Source organism: Macaca thibetana, chromosome 8 (genome assembly GCF_024542745.1).
Source record: "Macaca thibetana thibetana isolate TM-01 chromosome 8, ASM2454274v1, whole genome shotgun sequence".
Lineage (NCBI taxonomy): Eukaryota > Metazoa > Chordata > Mammalia > Primates > Cercopithecidae > Macaca > Macaca thibetana.
The window spans coordinates 75,066,128-75,093,861 of NC_065585.1; the positions used below are offsets into that span (position 1 = coordinate 75,066,128).

Sequence of the window (27,734 nt, forward strand, 5' to 3'; positions counted from 1 at the left end):
GTGACCATCTAGGTTGCCTGCCGGGAAAGCTACCTCAGTGCTGCCTCTGCTGCCTCCCCCAAGACAGCAATGAAGTAAATTCATGGTGAAGTCATTAATCTGAGAATGTTCTGTAATACACTGACTTCAGCTCAGTTTTATAAGTTTGGCTAATATTCAATCATATAAATAGAGATCAGGACTCAATTTTACTTGCAAGGAATGGGTGTACCACAAAAACTTGGTTAAGTTCATTTCTCTGAAACAGAAAAAGTTTCAACACCTTTTATTTGAAGAAATATTGCTTCTAGACTTTCCTGAAGCCAGAATTGTTCTATAAAAGTATCACGGAATATTATACATGATTAAAAAACACAGTATGCTTCCTAATAACTTGAAATCTTTTTACAAATCACATCATTCATGATCATAAATATGTTCTGTCATCCCACCGATGATACACACATCAGGTAAGCAGCTAATTTGAACATATGTACAGAGTCTATGATAAAGATTTAAAGTTACCAAAAAGATTCAACTATAACATATTAAATTTTTTTTCAGAGTTTACCATAAACACTTAAAGAAAACAAAATTTATCTAAGCACTTGAATTATCTAAAAATAAGAAGAAAACCTGTCTTAGGGTAAGCAAAAACACATCTTCTTGGGCAAGTGAATAGGAATAGGGGGGTACTGATGACTCAGTGAGGTAATCCTTTAGCTGGTATTGAAAAATCTAATACACAACAAGAATATTTTCAAGAATACAGATTTTCGAAAGCAATTTTGAACTATGTCTTTAAACGATATCAGAACTTGGTGAAGGCCTTACAAATAATCATAGAACACAAGGTTAAGAAATTAACTTCCCTTGTGGTATGTTGAAATTGTAGCACATTCATGATTTTATTTTATTGAGAAGTTCCTGGTGTAAATTCAAAACTAACTATATTTTGTCAACATTTAAGCTTCTTAGCCGTGCCAAGAAAACCAAATAAAGATGAAAATAAAAGGTCTTTAGATCTTTTTCTCCTGTCAAGAAAATAACCCAAAATATAGCAATCTTAAAGGTATGATGTATGATGAACGCTTTGAGGCTAGGCACAGAGAGAGCAGGCAATCTTCATTTTGTTTACTTATTTATTTATTTTCACCACCAACATTATTAGCCATGCCTTTCTGCTAATCGATTTTAGCAAGTCGAGGTAAAACACATGCAACATTTTCTGGCAAAAGTTTAATGTCAAACAACATGTGATCCATACTGTGTGTCATCCTTGGGGGTTTATTTGACTTTGTCACAATGACAGCCAATAGTGAGACTGAGAAGCCTGTACAAATAAAAAATAAGACTAATCAAATAGACATGGCATTTTAATCTCAAAGTGCAAAATCATCGAACTGAAAATGACGGCATTGAAAAATTCCAGTGGTTAAAAATGAATAAAAACTTCATTACGCAGGCAGTGGAAGTGTGTTGAAAGATTTACCAGGGGTGTCAAGTTTTAGACACTCAGAAAGGCACCATTCTAGCCATCTTGACTGGGTAACATGTATATACTTATGTCCCTACGATATTCAAAAGATAATACTGTTTCAGTATAAAACAAACAAACAAGTAAGAAATCAAAACCAAACCAACCAAAATATCCCCAGCCTTTCTTTCTACTCTTGGCAGATAGTAAATGATAACGATGAGTCTCCGTGTGCACACTGCTCGCTCACATGCTCACCAGCTTCTCCTGCACAAAGGTACTCAGGGTAGCTTGGAATGTTGGTGGCTAGGATTACCTTTATTAGTTTACAAATAAAAAAGTTAAAAAGAAATACTGTGTTTAGGGTAAGATAACAATTTCATCTAATCAGAGGAGAGTGAAGAGGAGGCGCTGCCTTCTAGGTGCTGTGACTTCTCCTTTTCGTGATTCTTCTCCACCTTGGTCAACATCTTCCCCATTGTGCTGGAATTACTTGGGTGTTCTGCAGTGGCCATGGTGAACATTTGATGAACTGAAATTCCATCGGAATGCACGGGAAGATACAGCTGATCTTCAAAAACGTCCTCTCCAGGACCACCATCCTGGGGAAGTTCTTTCGGGTGCCTGCGAATGGGCTGCAGCCTGGGGCTGGGCCTCAGCTCAAGCTCTGTCATGCCATCGCCACTGAAATCGGTTTCCAGATGATTGGTCCCTTCATGTCCCATCCATTTTTCAGTTTTTCTCCAGTGTTCAGAATTCAAACGATTAACTTCTGGAATGTCGTTGTTCCATTCAGGTTTACTCTCTGGACTTAATGTTGGTCGGTTCAAATGCAGGGTTCGAAGGTCGGCTGGCAAGGTCAAATGAGGTGTTTTCCCAACCGTATGCCTTGGGTCTTCATCTGAGTCAGCAGAGGCCATCTCCACTGACACAGAGCGCTCGGCAGAGACACCCAGGAACCCATCACTTTGAGCAGTTTGAGTCTTATTTGTTTTATTTTGCTCATAGTGACTCTTCAGCAGTGCAAATACTCTATCTACATCCTTCAAGTAATTAGTCCAGTCCAACAGACTAAGTCTGTAGTTTTGCCTGTACTCATAGATGTTTTCTTTCACACTGTGTAGCTCTTCTAGGCCTTGCCAGTTGATGTCTGCAGTGAGACGAGGCTGATTAACCTTCCCATCCATCCCATAACTGTCCTCTGTGAAAAGAGAGAAGAAAGTGAATCATTAGTGGAGAAAAGATTTTCTACTTATCTGGACAAGCAACTTATATTGTTTTTCCAGAGTTAATCAATGAAAAATATGACACTCAAAAGCATTTTCCCCTAGTCATTTGTTATCACAGAGTGGCCTTAGGTTACAAGTGATTAAACAACAGAAAATTGGGGGGGTGGGGGTGGGGAAGATCACATTCGTGAAAACATCTATGACTAAACATGGTGCTGAAAATGGCACTGTCCTTTCAGCCGGGGGATTTGGGCTTCACTCCTGGCCCCACTCAAATCAACTTTGCAACAAGAAGAGCATGTGAGTGAGTCCCTCTGAGTCTTGCTCCCTCATCTGTCAAGTGTAGAAATAATTGTATGATAAAATCATCACTACTTATAAGGTTGCTGGGTGAATGACAAATTTGAAAGTATTTGAATGTAATAGGCAATGCTTAGTATGATATTTTTATTTTATATTCCCTGACACTCAGTATAAATGCAAATCTGAATGCAATTGCAGAGTTCTTCAAATCAAATGCCCGGATTTATTTCTTTGCTTGTTGTTTTTGCCCTGAAAGTTCTATGTCCTAGATAAATGTGTGCCTCAGATAACTGAATGGCTTTCTCATATGCAAAGAAGGCACCAGCTTTCTCTCTCTCAGATCTTTCTGCATCTCCAGGATGACTGTAGCCCTGCAGAAAACAACACTTGTTCTCTAGTTGTGCCTAAGTACCATTTGGAAAGAGGTGGCCTAGATGAGTGCAATGACCACCCATAAAGCCACACAGACCAGTCAGAAGAATAAGCAAAACTACACCAAACCCACAACCTCGGTGTAGCTAGAAGATAGAGAATCCTACAATCTTCAGATCGCCTGTAAGTAAAAAATGTTAACACCAAATCCCAGCAGAGCTGAATGTCACGCTGTGGCCACAAGCCCTGGGAAAACAGTATGGAAGAGAGAAGAGGGAAGTGTCAATGGAGTCAAAGATTGATTGGAGGCCTTAGTGGAAAGAATGTCAAATCTTTTGCATAAAATATTGTAAAGATTCCTGGTGAGTCACAGCACTGACAATGAGAATGGGACCCCTAAGTCCCAGCCTTGTGCCTGTGCACGATTCAAGGTGGCAGTCTGGAAGGCATTGCTTCAGGCAGAAAAGGATACAAAGAAAGAGAGAAGGGAGAAACGCCCTTTGGAAACTGGGTGGTAAAACAAGGAGGAAGCAAAAGGTGGGAAATTTCAGGTCCTGCAAGAAAAAAAGAGATACGAAAAGTTGGAAGACACACAACCTCTCTCACTTTCACTCCCAAATAATAATAAAATAATAATAAAATAAAAAGGTAAAGAATTCTGAATTCTTTTAAACTACAGTTAAACTAGGAGGCTTGTAAATACTATAAATCCATGAAATAAAAGCAACCTAAATCTATATCAAATTACTATAAAATAAAGAACAATGAGATACCATCTCATGCCAGTCAGAATGGTGATTATTAAAAAGTCAAGAAACAACAGATGCTGGCAAGGTTGTGGAGAAATAGGAAAGCTTTCACGCTGTTGGTGGGAGTGTAAATTAGTTCAACCACTGTGGAAGACAGTGTGGTGATTCCTCAAAGATTTGGAACCAGAAATACCATTTGACCCAGCAATCCCATTACTGGGTATACACTCAAAGGAATATAAATCATTCTGTTATAAAGACACATGCACACATATGTTCACTGCAGCACTGTTCACAATAGCAAAGACATGGAATCAACCCAAATGCCCATCAATGATAGACTGGATAAAGAAAATGTGGTACATATACACGTTGGAATACTATGCAGCCATAAAAAGGAATGCGATCATTTCCTTTGCAGGGACATGGATGAAGCTGGAAGCCATTATCTTCAGCAAACTAACACAAGAACAAAAAACCAAACACTGCATGTTCTCACTTATACGTGGGAGCTGACCATTGAGAACACATGGACACATGAAGGGGAACTATATAACACTGGGGCCTGTTGTGGGCTTGTCGGGAGAAAGAGAGCATCAGGGAAAACAGCTAATGCATGCTGGGCTTAATACCTAGGTGATGGGTTGATAGGTGCAGCAAACCACCATGGTACACATTTACCTATGTAACATCCTGTACATGTATCCCAGAACTTAAAAAAATAAAATCAACAACAACAACAACAACAAAAATAAAGTGGAAAACAGGAATTTAAAAAACCATCTTGAGAAAATGCCTCTGGCGAAATAAAGTGCAGAAAACCACAACGCACCAGTGCTGTGTGAATTAAATGTTCTAAATCAAGCATCTGAGGACGGAAAAGCATCTGAAATCAGAAATTAAAACATGAGCCTAGCATCTCATGTCCAGTCCAGCTCTCCTTCAAGTATCAAGGCTATGGAGGAACAGTTTGAAACACATAAGAACGCAGGGGGTACTGTGCACATCAGCTCTTCTTCAGCAATCTTCCAGAGGATGTGACTCGTTCGTCCAAGAAATCACTAGGGAAACTGAAGCAAAAATATAGAGGGTGCACATGTAATAGATTTATCAGATCTAGGATAAAAATAAAGGTAAAAGAAGAGTGAAAAAATAATATATGCATTTTATAGGACACGCTAGAAATAATGCAACTAAAAATGTGAGAGGGAGCACAGATCAAAGAGAATAAACTCATTGAGTATGATTCAGGTAATAGTTGGGAGTGAAAGAAGGCCACTAAAAACTGAATAATGAGATAATGAAAGGTTAAATAAGATAACAGGAATTCAGTCCAGGCACGGTGCCTCATTCCTCTAATCCCAGTACTTTGGGGAGGCCGAGGCGGGTGAATCACTTGAGGTCAGGAGTTCGAGACCAGCCTCGCCAACATGGTGAAACCCCGTCTCTATTAAAAATACCAACCAACCAACAAATAAATAAATAAATAAATAAAAGAAAAAATACAAAACGCGGATTAAGGGCATTAACAATGTATAAGTACAAAGATAATTACCAAAATGCAAACCTTACTAAGTTCTGAAGGAAAAAGAAAAGAGCAACTATCTTGATAAAGAAGAAATTATAGAAGATGCAACAAGAAATATATAGAAACACAATAGGTGATATCAGTCCGAGGCAGATCAAATACAGCAAGAATAAATAAGAATATGTATTGGAATATTACTGGAACCATCAAGTGGAGCTTTTGGTGTGCTCCCTTGTGGTAGCCACTGGGGCTCATAAAATGAGCGGGCATGGGGGGTGGTGTTGCAAGCCATGTAGAGACGGGCTAAGCCTAGACCTATTCCTCTTGCACTCTCAGACATATAATGCCAAAAAGAGAGCCAGGGACTGCAGATGTCTATGGGCCAGATTCCCCTGGGGTAGGCACCCCGCACATAGCTGGTAAGTGGATTACATGGGAGCAACCAATGCCAGTAGCCCTGAGGGGCTAGACCAGGGTCCTAACAGAAGTAGACATTTACCCCAGGCTGGGTTTTGAAGACCCAGTGGTAGACGCAAATGCTTAAAATATTATTACAGGATAGGAACAGAAAACATTGTACTAATTTGGACCACCAAGTTATATTTCTTCAGATCAAAGGACACATTTTATAGCCCACCATATCCAAAAGTGAGCAAAGATAGTTCACATCAAATGGACGTATAATGGTGCACATTATCCTTAGAGTAACAATTGTATAAGAATAGGAAGGAATGGGCAGTTAAAACATTTGCTGTCTAAAATGGGGAGAGACAAAAGCATTAAAGGCTGGCTTACATGCCTTCACACCCAACATGCGAGGGCTAAGGGAGGGTCCCCCACTGGACAGATTTCTCTGCTTTGCAGGGGGATAAGAGGAGAGGGGCAGGAGAGGATGCTGGTGTGATGATGCAAGTCTTCTGCACAGCACCTCAACTTTCTTTTTTTATTCCTCATGCAGAGATGCAACTGCTGGTGTTGGAAGCAGGGATGCTTCGTAAGCAAAAAACCCAAATTATACTTTAAAATGATGTCAGAATTCCTAAGGGCCTGATGGGGCAGGTTATGCCTTCATCCCAACTGGCAAAATTGGGGTTAACAGTGAATGCAGGTATATTGCCTGGTGGTTAAAAGCAGCTCATTAGTTCTGTACCTATGTAAACTTACTCTATTTGAATGGAAGCAGACTGAGCAAGAGGTACTTGCTAGACTATTACTGGTAGTCTAATGATAATACTAGACTAGTATTACTGCCTGAAGTCTAGAGCGGCACAATGGATGAATCTAATGTCTCTTCCAAAGGTGGAAAAGTTTGGTCATAAATGGAGAGATGGAGGAACAGTAACTGAGGCTGAAGGAGTGAATAATTGGGTTATGTCATGAGTCATGAGGGAAATCCAGTATTACATTAACAGCTCAAAAAAAGCTCAGAACAGGAGATGACATTGTCTCTTAGCTCCATTACACCAGACTCCTAAAAGGGTGAGGTCATATATTGCTAAGCCACTCCTGGCAAGATTCAACAGAAGCTGGCAAACCTGAGTGGCCTTGCCCTCGGAGGTATTCTCATATGACAGAATGATGGACTGGACTAATTTCTGATGGCTGAATGGAATTCTAGGAATGTGCCAGTATATTTTGGCTTTTATAATCTTCTCACTAAGGGATTCATGGCCAGGGGACTAGGGCATAATAAGAAAGATATATTTGATGTACCCCCAGTTCACAGAGATCCTAATGCCCTTGCAATCTCCAGGGAGATAAGAGTGTCTTTTATGTGCTGAGGAGATGGCTACGGTTCCCTAGACAGCTCTAGGTTGGGAGCTGGGCTGATCATCAGAAAGACCTCCACATGATTAGAGAGCTGGGACTCTCAGTCCCACCTCCCGACCCCTGGGGAGCGGACAGCGACCTGGAGATTGAGTTAACCACCACTGGCCAATGATGCAATCGATCATGCTTATGTAATGGAACCTCGTTAAAAACCTTAAATGATAACAGGGTTCAGAGACATTTCCAGTTGGTGAATGCAACCACATGCTGTGAAGGTAGCACACTTCAAACTCTAGGACAGAAGCTTCTACATTTGGGACCCTTCTGGACCTTAGCCTATGTTCCTCTTCATCTGGCTATTGATTTGCATTTCTTATAAACTGGTAAATATTTTAAAAATCGTTGAAATATACAGAATTAAAAACACAAGAGATGTGGCTCATGCCTGTAATCCCAGCACTTTGGGAGGCTGAGATGGGAGGATTGCATGAGCCCAGGAGTTTAACAGCAGCCTGGGCACCATAGCAAGAACTCACCTCTAATAAAAATTTAAAAATTAGCTGAGTGTGGTGGCACACGCCTGTAGTCCCAGCTACTCAGAAGGCTGAGGTGGGAGGATCGCTGGAACCCAGGAGGCTGAGGCTGCAGTGAGCCACGATTGCTACTATACTCCAGCCTGGGTGACAGAGGGAAACAAAAGCAAGAGACTACTTTGCAGACCTGAATGAGAACAAATTTGAAAACCTGGATGAAACATAGTTGCACAGGAAAATAGTTTGCCCAAATTGATGCTGTTCAAAGAAAAACCTTAGCTGAATTAAGTTTAACAGAGTTTAATTGAGCAAAGAACGATTTGCAAATCTGGCAGCCTCCCAAGCCAGAGTAGGCTCAGAGACTCCAACGCAGCTGCGTGGTGGAAGAAGATTTATGGACAGAAAAAGAAAAGCGACAGACAGAAAACAAAAATGAGGTACAGAAGCAACCAGATTGGTTACATCTCAGCGTTTGCCTTATTTGAACAGAGTTTGAACAGTTGGCCACCTTTGATGGGCCAAAACTCAGTGATGGGCACAAGAGTAGGCTACAGTCTGTATGCAACTCTATTTAGGTTATAGTTCACGATGTACAGAGAAACCTTTAGGCTGAACTTAAAATATGTGAGGAGGCAGCTTTAGGCTAAACTTGATTTAACAACCCAATATAGATAGAAGGCTTTAATAGAACAGTTTCCATAGAAGAAAAAGAAAGCCCAAAGACCCACTCTGCAAAGATGCATCAGGTCTATATACTTTCACAGGAGAAGTTGACCAAATCTTCAATGAAAAGAGAATCCTGATAAGCTGTTCCAGAGCAGACAACTCAAGAAGACTTCCAAACTCTTTTTACGAAGAAAGGATAACATTGATAGCTGCGATAGGCAGAATAGTGGACTCCACCCAGCAAAGACGTCCACATCCAAATGCCTGGAAACTATGGACAAGTTCCTTTACCTGGCAAAAGGGACTCTGCGAATGTGACTAAGTCATGGATCCTGAGATTGGGGCATGGGAGTATCCTGGAGTATCCAGGTGGGGCCAGTGGGATCTCAAGAGTCCTTATAAAGGGAAAGGGAGGTGGTAGGAAGGAGGGTTAGAGAAGGAGATGTGACCCCAGAAAACAGATGAAGGTGTGGGTTGGGGGAGAGACTGATTTGAAAATTGGCTACGTTTTTGTATTTGAAGATCGTGGAAGAGACCATGAATGAGGAATGCAGGCAGCCTCCAGAAACTGAAAAAAGCAAGGATATTCTTGCCTTGAACCTCCAGAAGATTTCAGTCTAGTAAGATTCATTTCGAATTTCTGACCTCTAGAAACACGAGAGAACAAATTTGTGTCGTTTTAAAGGAACAGTGGTAATTTATTACAGCAGCAATAAGAAACTAATATAATATCTAAGAGATAATGCCAGTAAAAACAAAAATGAAATCACAGATTGGTATCTTTTAAAAATATGATACAAAAATCTTAAAATATTAGTGAACAGAATTCAATATTATGAAAGCAACACACAATGACCCAGTGGAATTTATTTCAGGAATGAAAGGATTCATTCTTACTAAATCTATTAATATAGTATACAATAATAATTTAACAGATCTAAAGAGAATAATTATCTGATCATCTTCATAGATGCTAAAAAATGCTTTTTGACAAATTCAACATTCATTAAAGATAAAAGCACTAAAAAAAAAAGGACTGATGGCTATTTCCTTAGCACAATAAAACTATGTATAACTCAGTCCTAAAGCTTGCCTCTTATTTAATAGAGAAACCCTAAAAGCATTTTAATTGAAATCAGGAGCAGGGTAACATTATATTGGAAGTATTAGTTCACTCAGTTAGACGTATCTCTACATATCTGTAGGTACAAAAATAGATGTCAAGGCTGGGCACAGTGGCTCATGCCTATAATCCTAGCACTCTGGAAGGCCGAGGTGGGCGGATCACCTGAGGTCAGGAGTTCAAGACCAGCCTGGCCAACATGGTGAAACCCTGTCTCTACTAAAAATACAAAAATTAGCTGGGCATGGTGGCAGGTGCCTATAATCCCAGCTACTCAGGAGGGGAGGAAGGAGAATTGTTTGAACCCAGGAGATGGAGGTTGCAGTGAGCCAAGATCGTGCCTCTGCACTCCAGCTTGGGAGACAGAGCAAAACTCTATCTCAAAAAATAAAAATAAAAATAAAAATAATAAAAATAAAAAGGAATAGATGTTGATAGATGCACGTGTGTGTCTTAGCTCTATCCAGCAAAAGGATCTATATGCCAAGACACCTCAGCAGCAATTTTATACACCTCAGACCCAGATTTTGGTGTTCAAATGCCATTCCCCTTTAAAAGGAACTGGGGCCCTTTGGAGAAATGGCTGCTTCCAGATATGGAGTGGCAAAAATGCAAGATGAACCTGGAACAGGCCTTTAGGCCAGAAAGCAATGAGGTGGTCAAAAAATGATGAGGATGCTTCAAAAGTACACAGAACTCAGGTGCAGCGACACCAGTGGCCAAATCTAAGACACTTTAATCATCAAAATAAATAATGATAGCAAGAGAATATCCATGGAATAAACTGAGAATCTGAGTTCATACTGATAGAAATAAATACACAGGAGAGGAGGAAAATCTCTTCTTTTATAGTTTTGAAACAGGGTCTGACTCTGTCACCCAGATTGGAATGTAGTGGTGCTATCTCAGCTCACTGCAACCTCTGCCTTTGAGTAACTGGGACTACAGGTGCTGGGACTATGCCTAGCTAATTTCTTAAATGTTGTATTTTTAGTAGAGATGAGGTTTTGCTATGCCGCTCAGGCCGGTCTTGAACTTCTGAGCTCAAGTACGTATTCCTCCCACGTCAGCCTTCCAAAGTGCCGAGATTACAGGTGTGAGCCTCCGCATCTGGCAGGGAAATCTCTTCTTTACAGTACAATGCTACCTAAGAAATGCAGGAGGAACCAGGCATGGTGGCTCATGCCTGTAATCCAGCACTTTGGGAGATTGAGAGCTGAGAGAATCGCTTGAGCCCAGGAGTTTGAGACTAGCCTGGGCAATAGAGTGAGACTTTGTCTCTGCAAATTTTTTTTTTTTTTAAATTAGCTGAGTGTGGTGGCATGTGCCTGTAATCCCAGTTACTTGGGAGGCTGAGGTGGCAGGATCCCTTGAGGCTGGGAGGTCAAGGCTGCAATGAGCCAAGTGCTCCAGCCTGGGTGACAGAGCAAGACCCTGTCTTACAAAAAAAGAAAAAAAAAAAAAAAACACACAAAAACAAAACAACCACCAAAAAAAAAAAAAAAAACAACAAAGCAAGAGGAATTACAGAGTGGGAGAAATCATCATTTGCAGCTGTCATGGTAACAACAAATGATTCAGGCAGAAATGAATCATGGAATCATGAATGCCTTAAAAGCAAGTAGATGAATTACCTATTAATTAAAAAAGAAAAAAATTATAGTGGCTTCACCTAGCAAACTCCACCTTTGCCAAGTAATCAAAGGTAATACCACCAAGATGTCATGCAGCTCCTGATAAGATATCCCAGGAGCACAATATGTGGTATTCTTAACAAAAATCCACAGCTTCAGTTCAATCCTGACGAAACGTCAGACAAACCCCAATAGAGGGACATTTTACAAAATAACTGGCATGTACTCTTTAAAATATCATGACTGATAATGAGAAGTTGAGGAACTGTTCCAGATAAAAGGATGCTCGAAAGAGGTGAGTTTCCTGCAATGTGTGATTCTGGATTGGATGTCAGGCCAGAAAAGCAATAAAGGATGAATATGACATTATTGGGACAATTGTTAACATTTGAACATGAAATGTGGATTCGACAATTGCATTGTAACAATGTTAAATTACTTGATTTTGATAAATGCATGACTGTTATATAAGAGAATGCTTTTGTTCTTAGGAAATACCTCCTAAACCATTTATATATAAAGGGGAATGATGTTTGCAAATTACTTGCAAATGATTCAGAATAAAAGGTGTGTGTATACGTGGAGAAAGTGAGTGAAAGAACAAGAAAAAACAATAAAGCAAATGGGGTAACAGTTCTTGAAATTATTCTTGCAACCTTTCTGTAAATGTAAAGTTTTATCAAAATAGAAAGTTACACTTATTTGACATTAGAACTTAAATTTTCCATGTGTCTCCTGGTTTCTGCCTGTCTTCAGCTCAAAAAAGGAAACCTTTTTCTTGGGTCATTTGGAAGCTCTTTGTTCAGAGAGAAAAGGTATAGATAGGATTGTTCTGACAGGTGAATTTTCAGAATAAATGTAGATGATTTCACGTCACAGGTAATTATTCCCCAATCCAGGAAACAGAAAAGCCGTGAATCCACTAAGAGAAATTCAAGAACATACCCAGGTCACAAGCCAAGTCACATTTCTTTCTAGATGACACTTACTTACTTTTAAAAACTTAACCACATAATTACATCATGCTATATTCCACAGATGGGTAACTTAAGAGATGATGCATGCTTGGAATTTTAACTCTACCTGGAGCAGTGTTACAATTAACAGGTGCTGATGATGTCATAAGAAGCAGAAGGGATTGTTTCTGTAGACACAGGCTGACTTCTGCAGCTTCTGTGGTCTCTTCTCTTCCCCTTTGACACATCACCTCTGTACCAGCCACAGAAACAAGTGCAAAGTCCTGAAAGTACCAGGCTTTCTCCTGTTTGTATTTATTTCTAGAATGTACTTCCCTGACTCATTAGCCCAGCCAGATCTCAGCCTTCAAGATTAAGCATCATCCCCTCCACAAAGCCTCTCTGGCCATTCCCCTGGGTTGTGTGAACCCCTCCATTATGGCATCATCTAAACCTGGTTCTGGGTACCTGTACTCAGTCACAAATTGAATTTCACCAGGCCAGGTGTCTACAGTTTCAAGAAGCAAGCAATGGGTCCATCAGAAAATCACAAAGCCTTATATATAGTTTGTTGCTTGTTGCTATCTGGCGGGATATTTTAATTAATATAGCTACTCTCTTTCAAGTCTCATTTCTAATGGTGCTAATTTAAATTTCACAATGGAAAGAGCCCGAACAGAGTATCTGCATTAATATATCTGCTCCTTTCTCCTAAGCCCTTCCATGTTTTGCTGAGCTCTTTGGTTTTTTTTTCTTTGTTTGTTTGTTTCTGAAGGCACAGGGTTTCCAATATTTGGACCAAATTGGTATTCATCTTGGGTGATTTTCTTGCTACTTGAAACATAGTATGTTTTAGCTTGAAATGGAATTTGATTGAGGCTTTGAAATTTCAGATGTTCTGATTTTGGCGTCCTGCCAGTATCAAAAAGCCAATTTACAATTTGCTTTTGGATACTAGCAGGTCGCCAAAATCAGAATTGGCCTTAGTAAAAAAGACCATAAATTTCTTTCTTTTTTGAGATGGAGTATCACTCTTGTTGCCCAGGCTGGAGTGCAATGGTGCAATCTCGGCTCACTGCAACCTCCGCCTCCTGGGTTCAAGCCATTATCCTGCCTCAGCGTCCTGAGTAGCTGGGATTACAGGCATGCACTACCATGCCCGGGTAATTTTGTATTTTTAGTAGAGACGGGGTTTCTCCATGTTGGTCAGGCTGGTCTCGAACTCCTGATCTCAGGTGATCTGCCCACCTCGGCCTCCGAAAGTGCTGCGATTACAGGTGTGAGCCACCGTGCCTAGCCTTTTTTTTTTTGTGAGGTGAAAGCAAGTTTATTAAGAAAGTAAAGGAATAAAGAATGGTTACTCCACAGGCAGAGCAACCAGAAGACCATAAATTTCTAACCTACCTAATTTTATAGATGAATTGCAGGAATAACTATTTATTTTACAAATGAAAGCCAATTAATGTTCAACCATAAAGATAGTCTAAAAATAGAAATAAATATATATGTCATTTATAGATGACTACCTGTGTATGGTCAATGGCTGATTATATCCACTTATCAGTAAATGCATATAACTTTTCCTCTTTATTAATATAGCATTGACATTAAAAACTGCAATTTTATCATCCATTAATGTGAAGATAAATGTCCTTCAAAATTCCAGGGCTCAGTCAGGTGCAGTGGCTCATACCTGTAATCCCAGCACTTTGGGAGGCTGAGCTGGGAGGATCACTTGAGCAGGAATCCGAAATCAGCCTGGCCAACATGGTGAAACCCCATCTCTACTAAAAATACAAAAATTAGCCAGGCATCGTGGTCTGAACCTGTAGTGCCAGCTACTAGGGAGGCTGAGGAAGGGGAATTGCTTGAACCTGGGAGGTGGAGGTTGCAGTGAGCCAAGATTGTGTCACTGCACTCCAGCACTCCAGCACTACAGCCTGGGTGACAGAGCAAGACTCCACCTCAAAAAAAAAAAAAAAAAAAAAAAAAAAAAAAAGAAAAAAAATTCCAGGGTTCTTTGATACAATTTATCTCTCACTATTCAAATTTATTATCAAACATCGGTCATACAATAACATGAATTCAGGGCTTACTTTTCAGGTAATATCTCATGAAATCCTTGTGTATTATTATGTATATGTATTATCACCTTATTAAAGATGAGAAAATTCAGCCATAATAAAAGAAGTTAAATAAATTGTCCAAGAGAACCAGTATAGTGTAGAGATTAACAGCACAGCTAGAACCAGACTCTCTGGGTTTGAATTTCACCATTTATCAGCTGTGTAATCTTGGGAAAGTTATTTAGTCACTCTGTGGCTTAATTTCCTCATCTGTAAAATGGGGATAATAAGCTGAGTGTGGTGGCAGGCGCCTGTAATCCCAGCTACTTGGGAGGCTGAGGCAAGGACAATTGCTTGAATCTGGGAGGTGGAGGTTGCAGTGAGCCAAGATGGCACCACTGCACTCCAGCCCGGGCGACAGTGCGACTGTGTGAGACTACGTCTTAAAAAAAAAATGAGGATAATAATAGTACTGACCTCACAAAGTTACTGAGAGGGTTAAATACATTAATATATGAAAGCACTCAGAAGAGCGCTGGACCATAGTAAGTGTTGTAATACTGTTAGCAAATGGTCCTCAAATTGGGACGTGATGGAGCCAGAACTGACCCACAAACCAATGTGACTCACAAAACTATTCTCATAACTATTTATGTCACCTAATCTGATCAGCCCAAATCCTCTCATATTATTTCTCCCAGTTTAATGCTCTTGAATGTCTGCCTATTGCTTTTAGGACAGAGAGTACATCCTTTGATGTAGCATGTAACTAGGGTGACCACATTTTTGGTTTGCCTGGGATGGTCCCAGTTTGTATCTGCTGTACTGGTAGCCTGTTCAGTTTGGCATTTGTCCAGAATTTTTGATATTTTAGCTTAAAAAATAATTTTAAATACAGCTGTTTTATAGATCTATTGACTAGTTCATTGGTGAACAAATACATAACAATATTTATATAGAATGAATATAAATCATTAACTTTTTTTTTTTTTTTTTTTTTTTTTTTTTTTTTTGAGACGGAGTCTCTCTCTGTCGCCCAGGCTGGAGTGCAGTGGCCGGATCTCAGCTCACTGCAAGCTCCGCCTCCCGGGTTCACGCCGTTCTCCTGCCTCAGCCTCCTGAGCAGCTGGGACTACAGGCGCCCGCCGCCACGCCCGGCTAATTTTTTACATTTTTTAAAGTAGAGACGGGGTTTCACTGTGTTAGCCAGGATGGTCTCGATCTCCCGACCTCGTGATCCGCCCGCCTCGGCCTCCCAAAGTGCTGGGATTACAGGCGTGAGCCACCGCGCTCGGCCTAATTAACTATTTTTAATACTCCTCCCCCATGGTCAAAACATCCCTGTTTGGAGGATAAATTATATCATCATTCTGCATATAACACGCTCCATAAAATAGGCCCTGGTTGCCTTTTCAGCTCATTCTTCTCTTCTCCTTCCCTTGCACCTTCACGGAACTGATCATAAGTCCCCACACGAGTCTTGCCTTCTGGTTGGACTGACTTCCTTTTCCATCCTGTGTCTGGATCACCGCACTGTTGCCTTCAAGATGTGGCATAAATGCCAACTCCTTGGAAAGCTTCCTCTGATTCCTCAGGGTTGGGTTGGAGCCCTCCCCTGGCTCTTATTGCGCCATATATTTCTGGTCAAAGCACTTTGCATCGTGCATTCTAACACCAGATTGCACTCCCGGTGAAGGCGGCGTTTGGCACAGAGGTGGTCGTTTAGATTCTTTCTGTCTTTATTTGTTGCATGGATGAATGAGGACACATTTTCCCCCTATATATTGAAACTGATTAAAGATACATTTCATTCTGCAGTCTGGGGAGGATCTTAAGGAGTTCTGCACATGCTATAGTTTAGTTTCTTCTATGGCACAAGAAACAAGGCCTTTGGAATAGGGTCACTATTGGAAAGGTAAGAAAAACGATGAACATACTCTGACAACTTAGACTAAACCAAGTCTGACCTTAACCTTATCAGGGTGGCCACTGTTGTCACCCCTGCCACTACCCAGCTCTCATGGCAGAGCTTTGGTTGCATTTTGGTGCCTACTGGCTGCTCTGTGACACACCTCTGTGCACACAGTGGCCCTGGCTCTGACCTACACCCTAACGATCTTCACCCCAAGTCTCCTCAACACCTTAGGGGGCCAATCTCACCTCCAGCCCATTTAACCCAAAACCCTGTCCCTGCCCAATCTCTTGTTTGAGCATCTGAAACAGAAAAGTCCAAAAGTGCTAGTAAGACAGCTTTAAAATAAGATGGAGTCCCTGAGAGGACTGATGATGGAGATTAGTGGTGCTGATGAATACCTTTTTGTCTTTCTTATAAAATATACTAACACGCTTTGGAATTCATATCACTGAAATTCCCTTTCCCATACTCTTTCATTCATATACATGTCCTGCATTTGGTATTATCTTTACCAATGACTCCACCACTTACTGGGGCTTGGCCCCTGCCAGGGTCTGTTCTAAGCATGCCAACCAGGGAGGCTGGGATTTGAACTTAAACTAGTCAGGGGCTCCAGCGGCCACCCCATGACCACAGTGCTGTATGGCACTAACACACAGCTGTGTCACCCATGGCCACCTTTGGCACACACTGTCACTATGGGGGAGATGAATCAAAATAAGCAAAAGCAATGTGGTCAGAGCGTGGCTGCTGAGGGTGGAGCTCAGTGTGGTCTAACAGCTCAGAGGCTTGAAGCAAAGGATCAGGAAGCAGCCCTGCCAAAGGAAGGCCGCCAAGAACTGACCGTCTGCCCTACCAAGCCACGGGACACATGGCCATGGCTGCCAGGAGCTCCTCTTGGCCCTCAAAGGGCAGTAGCATCAGCTTTCATACGCAGTGGGAAAAATAAACACCCCATCAACCTGCTGATTTTCTATATTTTGCAACACACTTAGAAGATGTTGCTTTCAAATCAGCCACAAATTATTTCCTGAGTCATGAGTGCCACCTTCTAAGCTGTGCTCTCCCTCTGAGCTTGTCCTAAATGGAAAATGACCAGGGTGAGTATGCAAAGCATTTCAGCTGCCCCTCCTGCCTCATGCACAGGGAACAGCAAAAGGAAGAGAAGAGAAAAGATAGAAAAGAAAAGAAAAGAAAAGAAAGAAATTGAACAGCAACAGAAAAAAAAAAAAACTTGCTTTATAAAAATCCTCTAAATAAGTCTGAAGATTAATTTTTGAAAATCCACCAAAAAGAAGGCAGTTTATAAACATTTATTTAGTTCATCTTGTACAGGATACATTTTTAAAAATGCTCTGTTGAATTTTCAAATTTCAAATTCTTCAGATCTGGTTCTTATCATTTCTCTCAGTCTTTTGTAATCAAATTTCACGATAAAAATCTTTTTTTTTTTAAAATTAGTTTTCTAAAACTATCAAAATCTGAAATAATTAAGGCACTGAAGCCTCCTAAGTGGCTCCATCAATGGAGGGCTTTGAGCTGTTGGACCCCGTTGGAAGACAGTACTTTTCCTGGCATTTCTGTACATACTTGTTTTGCATCTGTTCTCATTCAATCCAATAAGATATAAGGAGCAGGTAAGGCCACATCAAACACTGCATTTGGGTGTTTAGTGAATTCCCAGGTGTGACTAGGCAGATATTTTCCATGTCAAGATTTCCTGCCTGCCACGTGGATATCCACTGAAAGATGGCTTGCCTTGTGGACTATGAAATGGCAAAGTCTGAAAATGCCAGTTATTTTGAGTTATAAAGTATCCTTAGATCTGTTCTCTGGTAAGGAGCTTACAAGGGGAAAAAAGCAACAGGTAACACCATGTTGCCCCTGCACATATGCTTTCAACAACTAAAGTTGCTAAGATTATGTGAAAATGACCTCAGAAACAATTGATTATCTGGCCCATTGAGTGGTGGTGGCAGGGATCAGGGAAGGGGAGGGTCCCAGATGCTTGTCATTTACACCCAAGGAGCAGTTAAACATTCTTCCTTTCAAAGTTGGCCAGGGGTGACTTCATGGAGAATGACTCTCTGACTCATCCCTGACCAGTCTTATGTCTTAAATAATCTGTGAACACCCTTTTATCTCTTTCACGACACTAGACTGAAAATCCCTTAGCTATAAATTGAGTGCCTCATAAAATAACTGCAAAGTCAATATTTAGAGATAAGTCCATTGATAATATTACACTTTGGAAATGTCTTAATGTGACCAGTGGGAGGCAGGCAAGATCGCCCTAGTGTGCGGGGTATGACCTCATCAGCCCATGCCCCAGGGAGACCAGCTCAAGGGTGGGGTCTTCCGCTCTGTCTTATGTGTGCTGGGAGTGACACGGGGTTGGTGTGGGGCAGACTGAGGACAGTTAAGATGAAGAACAAGAGAAAATAGAAAAAAGAAGACATACATAAATGGTTATAACATATCCCCAAAAGTCCAGCTTCCTTTGTTTTCATCTGCCCCATCGCCTTTCCTGTTGTCATTTGGCTTCTTGTTGGACGAATGACCTGTTCTCTAAAGGGAAGCCTCTGAGACCATAGCTCTGGAGGTTAGAGGGGCCGAATAGGGTGCCAGGAACAGAAATATTCTTTGGTATATTAATTTTAAAGATATAAATACAGATGAAGAAGATTAATATAGATAAAGAAGATATTAATATAGATGGCACCATTGAAGTTCACACTTCTTTGATGGACGTTTTTCTCCCAAGTGGATCCATTAACTAGGGTACTGGTAACGTCCGTGCCTCAGTTTTGCCTCAGCAGAGGCGGTAAGGACAGTGCCCAGCTGCTTCAAATGGAAGACCTGCCTGAGGTCTGTGCTCAGAGTAGAAAATTAGCAATAGTGAATACGGCCAGGTGACCAAGTGACATGGCCACCAGGAGTGTGTGTCCCCCCTCAGGAGCACAGTGAGGGATGGATGAGGGTTGGAGGGGGATAAAAATGACAGGGCTGAGGGTTGTTTATGGAATGTGTGTGTGTTGTCTCCGTGCTATGTTGAGACTATTGAGTGTCTTTATTTATTTATTTTTAGAGACAGGGTCTCTCTCTGTTCCTCAGGCTGGAGGTCAGTGTCACTATCATAGCTCACTGCAGCCTCAACCTCCTGGGCTCAAGCGATCCTCCTGCCTCAGCTTCTCGAGTAGCTAAGTAGCTGGGACTACAGGTGTGCATCACTACACCTGCCTAGTCAAAAAAATTATTTTGTCTCACTTTGCTGCCCAAGCTAATCTCAAACTCCTGGACTCAAGCGATCCTCCCACTTGGCCTCCCATAGTGCTAGGATTACAGGCGTGAGCCACTGTGTGTGTCCCTTTACTAGTGTCTTGACTCCCGGTACTCTGTCCCCAACTCCCAGCACCTTCTCTTTATTCACCACCTCTCTGCAGAGCTTTCGGAATCTTGTGGCTGCTGCTTTTCACCACCAAAGTTAATGAATGAACATCAACAAGGAAATTCCTTGTTTCCTCCAACTTTGGCCTTAGAATGCTCTTAAAATTCTCATTAGTCCTTTTGTGCCTTTGATGCTATATTTAATAAAAATCTCTAACCCATTTTCGTGAAGCTCCCCCACCAAATCAATGTGTAAGTACCACAAAGAAAATAAACTCCCCCTCCCCTCTCCCGGGGCTCCCAAAGGCCATTCTGTTTTTTTTTTTTTTTTCCTTCACATGATTCCATGCTTAAAAGCATCATCCAACAAGCAAACAAGCATGGTAGTGAGTAAATGCTCTGGGACATCTTGATGGGACAGTAAGCTGATTTAAAAGCAAAATGATAGATCTGTGATCAATGACAAAACGTGGTGGAGAATGCTGTTAGAACAAGCATGCACCCACAGCTGTGCTCTGCGCAACATGGTAAGAAACAGAAATTAGTGGAAATGACTGGATCATGCAATTATTGGGGAAGAAGCTGCCGAGAAGAATAAAAAAGTGTGAATACCTGTGTAGGTCATAGCTTCCTCCATCTTTATTTCCTGATATAGGAAAATACAAGAGTAATTTCTGTTAGCTTTAGAACTTATAAAACCATTCACTATATAGTTTTCCATGCATAACATCTAAATCCTAGAAAGAAACACATGGTGTTAAATACAGACAGTGTTAAAGCCCAACAGAGATTTCCTATTAGGTTCAAAATGAGGATTGAAAGCTATAAATGAAAAGATTTAAGATAAAAAAGAGTTCATATGAAAAAAATGGGTGGGTGTTAAAGGGAGGAGAGCCCACTTAAAAGCAGTGGGAAAGGTACTTCCAAAAGTCCATGTAATTCTCGGGAAAAGTTAAATTTTGGTTATTTTTAGACAAAACATTGGGGAAAAAAACGGGCTAATAATCATCTCCCGTAGGAACAGTCTGGAAGGTGGAGAGGACGGCTTAAAGTGAAACAGCGTAACTGGCTCCACCCAGTGTATCATTTCACCATTAAGGGACTTGATCAGATTTCACTAAGTAGAGTTGTTATGTCACCACCAATAAAAGTCCTGTGTTCTTTTGGGGAGAAATATCTGGGTATAGTATTTCTAGTGCCTCTAATGGTTGGTTAAGATTCCTAGTCTTTGCAGGCTCTTTCCTTTCTTTCTTTCTATCTTTCTTTCTCTTTCTCTTTCTCTTTCTATTTCTTTCTTTCTTTCTCTTTCTTTCTTTCTTTCTTTCTCTTTCTTTCTTTCTTTCTTTCTTTCTTTCTTTCTTTCTTTCTTTCTTTCTTTCTTTCTTTCTTTCTTTCTTTCTTTCTTTCTTTCTTTTCTTTCTTCTTTCTTTCCTTTCTTTCTTTCTCTTTTTTTTTTGGTCAGATTTGTGGAAAAGGTCAACAGATAAGCAGGATATTTGAAAAGATTTGAGCTGAGTGGGGTCAGTGACCAAAAGACCTATTTTGTAAGTCCAGTCTGCTCTTGACTGACAACTGATTCCACTAAGTGTTAACTGCGAGGTGTTGATTGAAAACTGAGGATTTATATTTTCTTAGGGGACTCCCAGAACTCAAAAGCCTTTGTGACCCTACAGTGGCGGAGATGACAGGTGGTGCTGTTGATCATTCTGGGATGGGAATTCCTACCCCCTTCAAGGCATGTGACCCAGAAAGCTGCCCATTTTACTGCTGATGACACTGGCTCTGCACCAGACCCACAGAGAAAACCCAGCGGCACCACAAAAAGCTCCTGCAAACTGCACCCAAATGCCTGGGAGTTCAGCTCTTCACCCTTCTGGAGCCGGCATGCCATGCCAAGGTCCATGCCCTTGCCGGTTTTAAGTCTTTCTCCTTCCTTGTATGGAGAGCTGGTATTTACATTTCTGCAGAAATCATGAGGAAGAAATGAGTATTTTCATTAACCAAGAAAGAGCTGGGGTGGACACTGAAAAGAACTGCATCTCCATGAAACAAAGGAGAAATAAGCCAGTTTAACACACAGAGCAGGGAAGGAACATCTGGCTGATTCCATTCAGACCCTCTTATATTTTTAGATCCCAAGTTAATGAACTGCTCCAATATCTCTAGTTTCAGATGAAAAATATTGGCAAAAGAAATCTAATTCAGTGTCATAGGCAGGAATCCAACTCGGGGAACTCCAAACTGGGATAGCAGAAATAGAGCATTGTGTCTTTCCATCAAAGTTCTCCTAAAAAAAGAGAATATCCTGGTTTACTTAGAGTATATCTTCAGACTGTTGACGGCAATAACAAACAAATCCCCAATGCTTTCATCTCATCTTCCAACAGATGCTTCTATCAGGAATCAAGGTTTACTAATAGAATAGACCTGTGGGAGATATTGGAAGGAAATGCTCACCAAATCTTTTGGTGGATTAAGTTTTTCATTAGTACACCCAGAGCTAAACTTAGAGATCAAATTGTATTTAGAATTGCCTGGAAAGTATCTCGTCTAAATATCTTGAACTATATATTTCTGTACAATTAAATGTTTCCAAGGCAGAAAGCTTAGTAACACAAAGAATTTTCCAGGTAAAATAGAAAAAATACTATTTTTTTTCCTTACCAATATCGAGATTCTTAGGTCTTGGGTTGCACTGCTTATATCCTTGACAGCTTCTGAGTTCCATTAATTGTACGTGTAGCTGATTCAAAACGCCTCGTTCTACCGTGTGCACTGTATTTGTGAGCTGTGAATAGAGACAGGACAATCTATTTAAGCTTATGTCTGGTTATCCTATTTTCAACAACCTTCATAAAATGAACATATATTGTCTTACCTGATAAGGATCTGTATTCATATCAAAATACTCCAAAAAGCCAGTAGCAAACTCACAGAAAAGAAAATTATGCGTCTCATTAACTGTACGCAAACACCAGTAGGTGTTATTGTTAGAACTCGTGCAAGCACAGAAAGATCCCACTGTTGGGTAAAAAAGAAAAACACAACAAAACAAAAAGAGTGAAAAACCTTAGGCAGAGGCAGGCTTGCCATTCCAGTGTTCCCTTATCTTTACACTTTAAAGTTCACAATTTCTTTCTTATAAATACTGTGGTTTCATGTTAAGAATAATAATACCTTTCCCCCCGCCATGTAAATTTGCTGTGAAACTAGGTGAAAATGGGGAAAAAGATAGTGATCTCTTATAGGCTGAAGACTAAAGTAAAATTTCAGGCATATTAGTTTATCCTCCCCTTAGCTCTGTTATGCAGTGGTTTCCAAAGAGGGGTGAGTGGGGGAAGTATGAGAAGAAAAATATCAGAATTTCTATTTATTCTCTTTTTTAAAAAGAAAAATGGTTATTTAATAAAGATATGGAACTAGTACCCTCACTTGTTATATATGGCAGATGGCCACGTGTCACCAATGAAGCATGAAAAGATGGGATTTTGCAACAAAGAAGGGTTTAGAGAAGCCTTGAGCCCAGCCTGGAGGATTTGGGATGGTCTCTGCAACACTCTAACCTGAGCTAGGCTGTGACCACAAACATCTTTTATACCACATAGCCCCCTGGTTAACTTGTAGAAGGTATGCAGAAGAGATGTCCCATTTATAATCAACTCACCCCCTCTTCTGTTTACAAAAGGGCACATGTTCCAAATTCGCTGACCTTTCTTGAATTTCAGAAATGTGCTGCCTAACAAATATATTTTTTTAAGAGATAGGGTCTCTCTCTGTTATCCAGGCTGGACTAGAACTCCTGGGCTCAAGTGATCCTCAGCTTCCCAGGTAGCTGGGACTACAGGCATGCGCCACTGCGTCTGGCCCAGCAAAAATTTTTTTAAAACAACTATTAGGTTGGTGCAAACATAATTATGGTTTTTGCATTGTTGAAATTTGCTGTTTGATATTGGAATGCATTCTTAAATAAATGTGGTTGTATTAATCATTTTAATGGGCATTTCTTGCTTTCTTTTTTTTTTTCCGCTAATAACGTATTACTTGCTCTTTATGTTTATTTTAGACTATGGAAATGGTGTTAGACAAAAACTAAATTCCAGTGATTTTCTTATTCGAGTTCAAAATGGATTGTAAAGCAGCAGAGACAACTTGCAACATTAACAAAGCATTTGGCCCAGGAACTGCTAACAAACATAAAGTGAAGTGGTGGTTCAACAAGTTTTGCAAAGGACATGAAAGCCTTGAAGACGAGGAGTGTAGTGGTGGACCATTGGAAGCTGACAACGACCTTGAGAGCAATCATCGAAGCTGATCCTCTTACAGCTACATGAGAAGTTGCGGAAGAACTCAATGTCGACCCTTCTATGGTCATTTGGCATTTGAAGCCAACCAGAAAGGTGAAAAAGCTCGATAAGTGGGTGCCTTATGAGCTGAGGGGAAAATAAAAAATATTGTCGTTTTGAAGTATTGTCTTCTCTTATTCTATGCAACAACAACGAACCATTTCTCAATCAGACCGTGATGTGCGACGAACAGCTCAGTGGCTGGACCAAGAAGAAGCTCCAAAGCACTTCTCAAAGTCAAATTCACACCATAAAAGGTCATGGTCACTGTTGGGTGGTCTGCTGCTGGTCTGATCCACTACAGCTTTCTGAATCCTGGCCAAACCAGTACATCTGAGAAGTATGTTCAGCAAATCAATGAGATGCATCAAAAACTGCAATGTCTGCAGCTGGCACTGGTCAACAGAAAGGGCCCAATTATTCTCCACGACAATGCCTGACTGTGGCACAACCAATGTTGCAAAAGTTGAACGAATTGGGCTACGAAGTTTTGTCTTATCTGCCATATTCACCTGACCTCTTGCCAACCGACTACCACTTCTTGAAGCATCTTGACAACTTTTTGTGGGGAAAACTCTTCCACAACCAAAAGAATGTAGAAAATGCTTTCCAAGAGTTCATTGAATCCTGAAGCATGAATTTTTATGCTACAGGAATAAACGAGCTTATTTCTTACGGCAAAAATGTGTTGAGTGTAATGCTTCCTATTTTGGTTGATAAAGATGTGTTTGAGCCCAGATATGAGTCCGAAACTGCAATTACTTTTGCACCAACCTAATAGGATAGGTACACGTGATGAGCATTCCTTGTGCACTATGTACTTTGCATGTACTATAACTCATTTAATCCTCAAAGCCACTTCTTGAGACAGAGGTTATTATTATCATCCTCATTTTAACAGATGAAAAAACCCTAGGCACAGAGACGTTAAGTAATTTGTCCAAGGTCACACGGCTGACAACTGGTAGCACTGGGATCTGGCTACAGAGTTTACATTTTTTTTTTTGAGACAGTGTCTCTTTTGCCCAAGCTTGAGTGCAGTGGCATGATTAAGGCTCACTGCAGCTTTGACCTCCCAGTCTCAAGCAATCCTGTCACCTCAGCCCCCTCTGTTGCTGGGACTACAGGTATGCACCATCACACCTGGCTAGTATTTTATTTTTTGTAGAGATGGGTCTTGGCATGTTGCCTAGGCTGGTCTTGAACTCCTACACACAAGCGATCTGCCTGCCTCGGTCTCTCAAAGTGTTGGGCTTACAGGCATGAGCCACCACGCCCGGCCAAGAGTTTACTCTTAATTACTAGACTCTGCTGTCCTATGCAGTATCAGACACACTAAATCTGTCCCCTTAGGCTAAAAGAGATGTTTTAAACAATGGATCAGAAATGATTTAAAAAAATTATTTTAATAGACTATTTTTTAGAGCAGTTTTGAGTGAAAACTACAGAGCATTCTCATATAACCCCAGTCCTCACAGATACATAACTTCTCCCACCATAGACATCCCTCACCAGGGTGGCACACTTGTTACCATCAATGAGCCTATATTGACACATTATTGCTACTCAAAGTTCATAGTTTACACTTGGGTTCACTCTTGGTGTTGTGCATCCTGTGGGTTTGGACAATGCATGATGACATTTATCTGCCATTGTTGTATCACACAGAGTAATTTCACTGCTCTAAAAATCCTGTGTTCTGCCTATTCACCCCTCTCTCCCTCCAGGAATGATTTTTTTTTAAGTTGATTAGCTAATTTAAATATTTTTACACGGTCGGGTGCGGTGGCTCACGCCTGTAATCCCAGCACTTTGAGATGCTGCAGTGGGCAGATCACCTGAGGTCGGGAGTTCGAGACCATCCTGGCCAACACGGCGAAACCCCGTCTCTACTAAAAATACAAAAATTAGCCGGGCGTGGTGGCGGGCATCTGTAATCCCAGCTACTCGGGAGACTGAGGCAGGAGAATTGCTTGAACCCAGGAGACGGAGATTGCAGCGAGCCGAGATCACGCCATTGCACTCCAGCCTGGGAGACAAGAGTGAAACTCTGTCTCAAAAAGAAAAAAAAATTTTTTTTTACACATTATGTTCTCCAACTTAAAACTTATATTCTCTCTCTCTCTCTTTTTATGTCCTTTGAGACAGGGTCTCACTCTGTCACCCAGTGGTGTGATCTGCAGCCTCCTCCACTGGGGCTCAAGTGACCCTCTCACCTCAGCCTCCCAAGTAGCTGGGACTACAGGCAAGCCCGGCTGATTTTCATATTTTTTTGTAGAGATAGGGTTTCACCATGTTGCCCAGGCTGGTCTTGAACTCCTGGGCTCAAGTGATCCACCTGCCTCAGCTTCCCAAAGTGCTGGGATTACAGGTGTGAGCCACCGTGCCCAGCCAACTTTTACACTCTTAAACTTTTCATATCCTTTCTGATCTTTTATTTAATGCAAACAGTCTTTGTAATAGACATGCACATTTTAAATAAAATGTTACCTCATTTATAATAACTTATGACAATAATTCTAGGAATGTCACCTAATAAAAACCATCTATTCTAGAGAACTTCTAAATTATATTAAAACATTAAAAAGCCTTAATACTTGAGATTTGATATCAACAAATCAGATAACAAACTACATATGCTTATTTCAAAGAAAGACCTAAAGCTTATAGGAAATGACCTGAAAGAGTAGCTGTGGGGAAAAAATCCTAAATTGAATTGAATGAACCAGATTAGACAAAATATAGGCAAAGAAAAGATAATATCTTAAAAATGGATGATTGAAAATGCTTTCATCATTATATGACTTTTCATTAAAAGATCTCTAAATATGTTATTTATAACATATTGTTTATAGGTGAACATTTATCTCACATCTACATACATTAAAACCATGGAATCCAAATTTTCTAATCTGTGTAGAAATCTTCCAAATTAACAGTTGAAAAGGGTTTTAAACTTGTTTCATGAAATATACAAATACAATACCTTTGTATTTGCAAGAATAATTGATCAATCTCAGGGAGAATAGACATTTAATAGTGTAATTTCAGTAGAGATGACTACTTAGTTAATGGTGGCATTAAAAATTACCTAACGTAGATGACAGATTGATGGGTGCAGCAAACCACCATGGCATGTGTATTCCTATGTAACAAAACTGCACGTTCTGCACATAGACCCCAGAATTTAAAATATAATAAAAATAAAATTAATAAAATAAATAAATAAATGAATGTCCTGGCCAGGCACGCGGTGGCTCACACCTATAAGCCAGCACTTTGGGAGGCCAAGGCGGGTGGATCACCTGAAGTTAGGTGATCTTAGGTGACGTCAGCCTGGCCAACATGGTGAAACCCCATCTCTACTAAAAATACAAAAAAATTAGGTGGGCGTGGTGGTGGCTGCCTGTAATCTCAGCTACTCGGGAGGCTGAGGCAAGAGAATCACTTGAACCCAAGAGACAGAGGTTGCAGCGAGCTGAGAACGCACCATTGCACTCCAGCCTTGGCAACAAGAGCGAAACTCTGTCTTAAAAAAATAAAAAAGAAAGAAAGAAAGAAAAAAAAATGTCCTGATTGACTCAGCATGACATGAAGCACATCTATGGAAGCAGAAAATCTTTCTGAGTCACCTTTCATATGAAAGCAATTAAGATTCCACATCAAACATAAACTGAATGTCTCACTGCATTGTGAAGTGGGAC

At 40.6% G+C, this 27,734-nt stretch overlaps 1 protein-coding gene across 6 annotated transcripts in view; it reads right to left on the reverse strand.

Annotated features, from left to right (window-relative positions):
* Positions 1-249: 249 nt before the first annotated feature.
* Positions 250-27,734, reverse strand: part of SULF1 (sulfatase 1) — a 192,864-nt gene continuing 165,379 nt past the window's right edge. For 3 of the 6 annotated variants that reach the window (XM_050802635.1, XM_050802634.1, XM_050802636.1), the window contains 3 exons: positions 22,566-22,708; positions 22,352-22,475; positions 250-2,657 (listed from right to left, as the gene is read on the reverse strand). In XM_050802635.1, the coding sequence (XP_050658592.1) occupies positions 1,840-2,657; positions 22,352-22,475; positions 22,566-22,708 (1,085 nt within the window). In that variant the 3' untranslated portion in view covers positions 250-1,839. Of the gene's footprint in view, positions 2,658-20,299; positions 20,334-22,351; positions 22,476-22,565; positions 22,709-27,734 lie in introns of those variants that run through there. The other 3 variants (XM_050802638.1, XM_050802637.1, XM_050802639.1) reach the window with 2 other exon arrangements.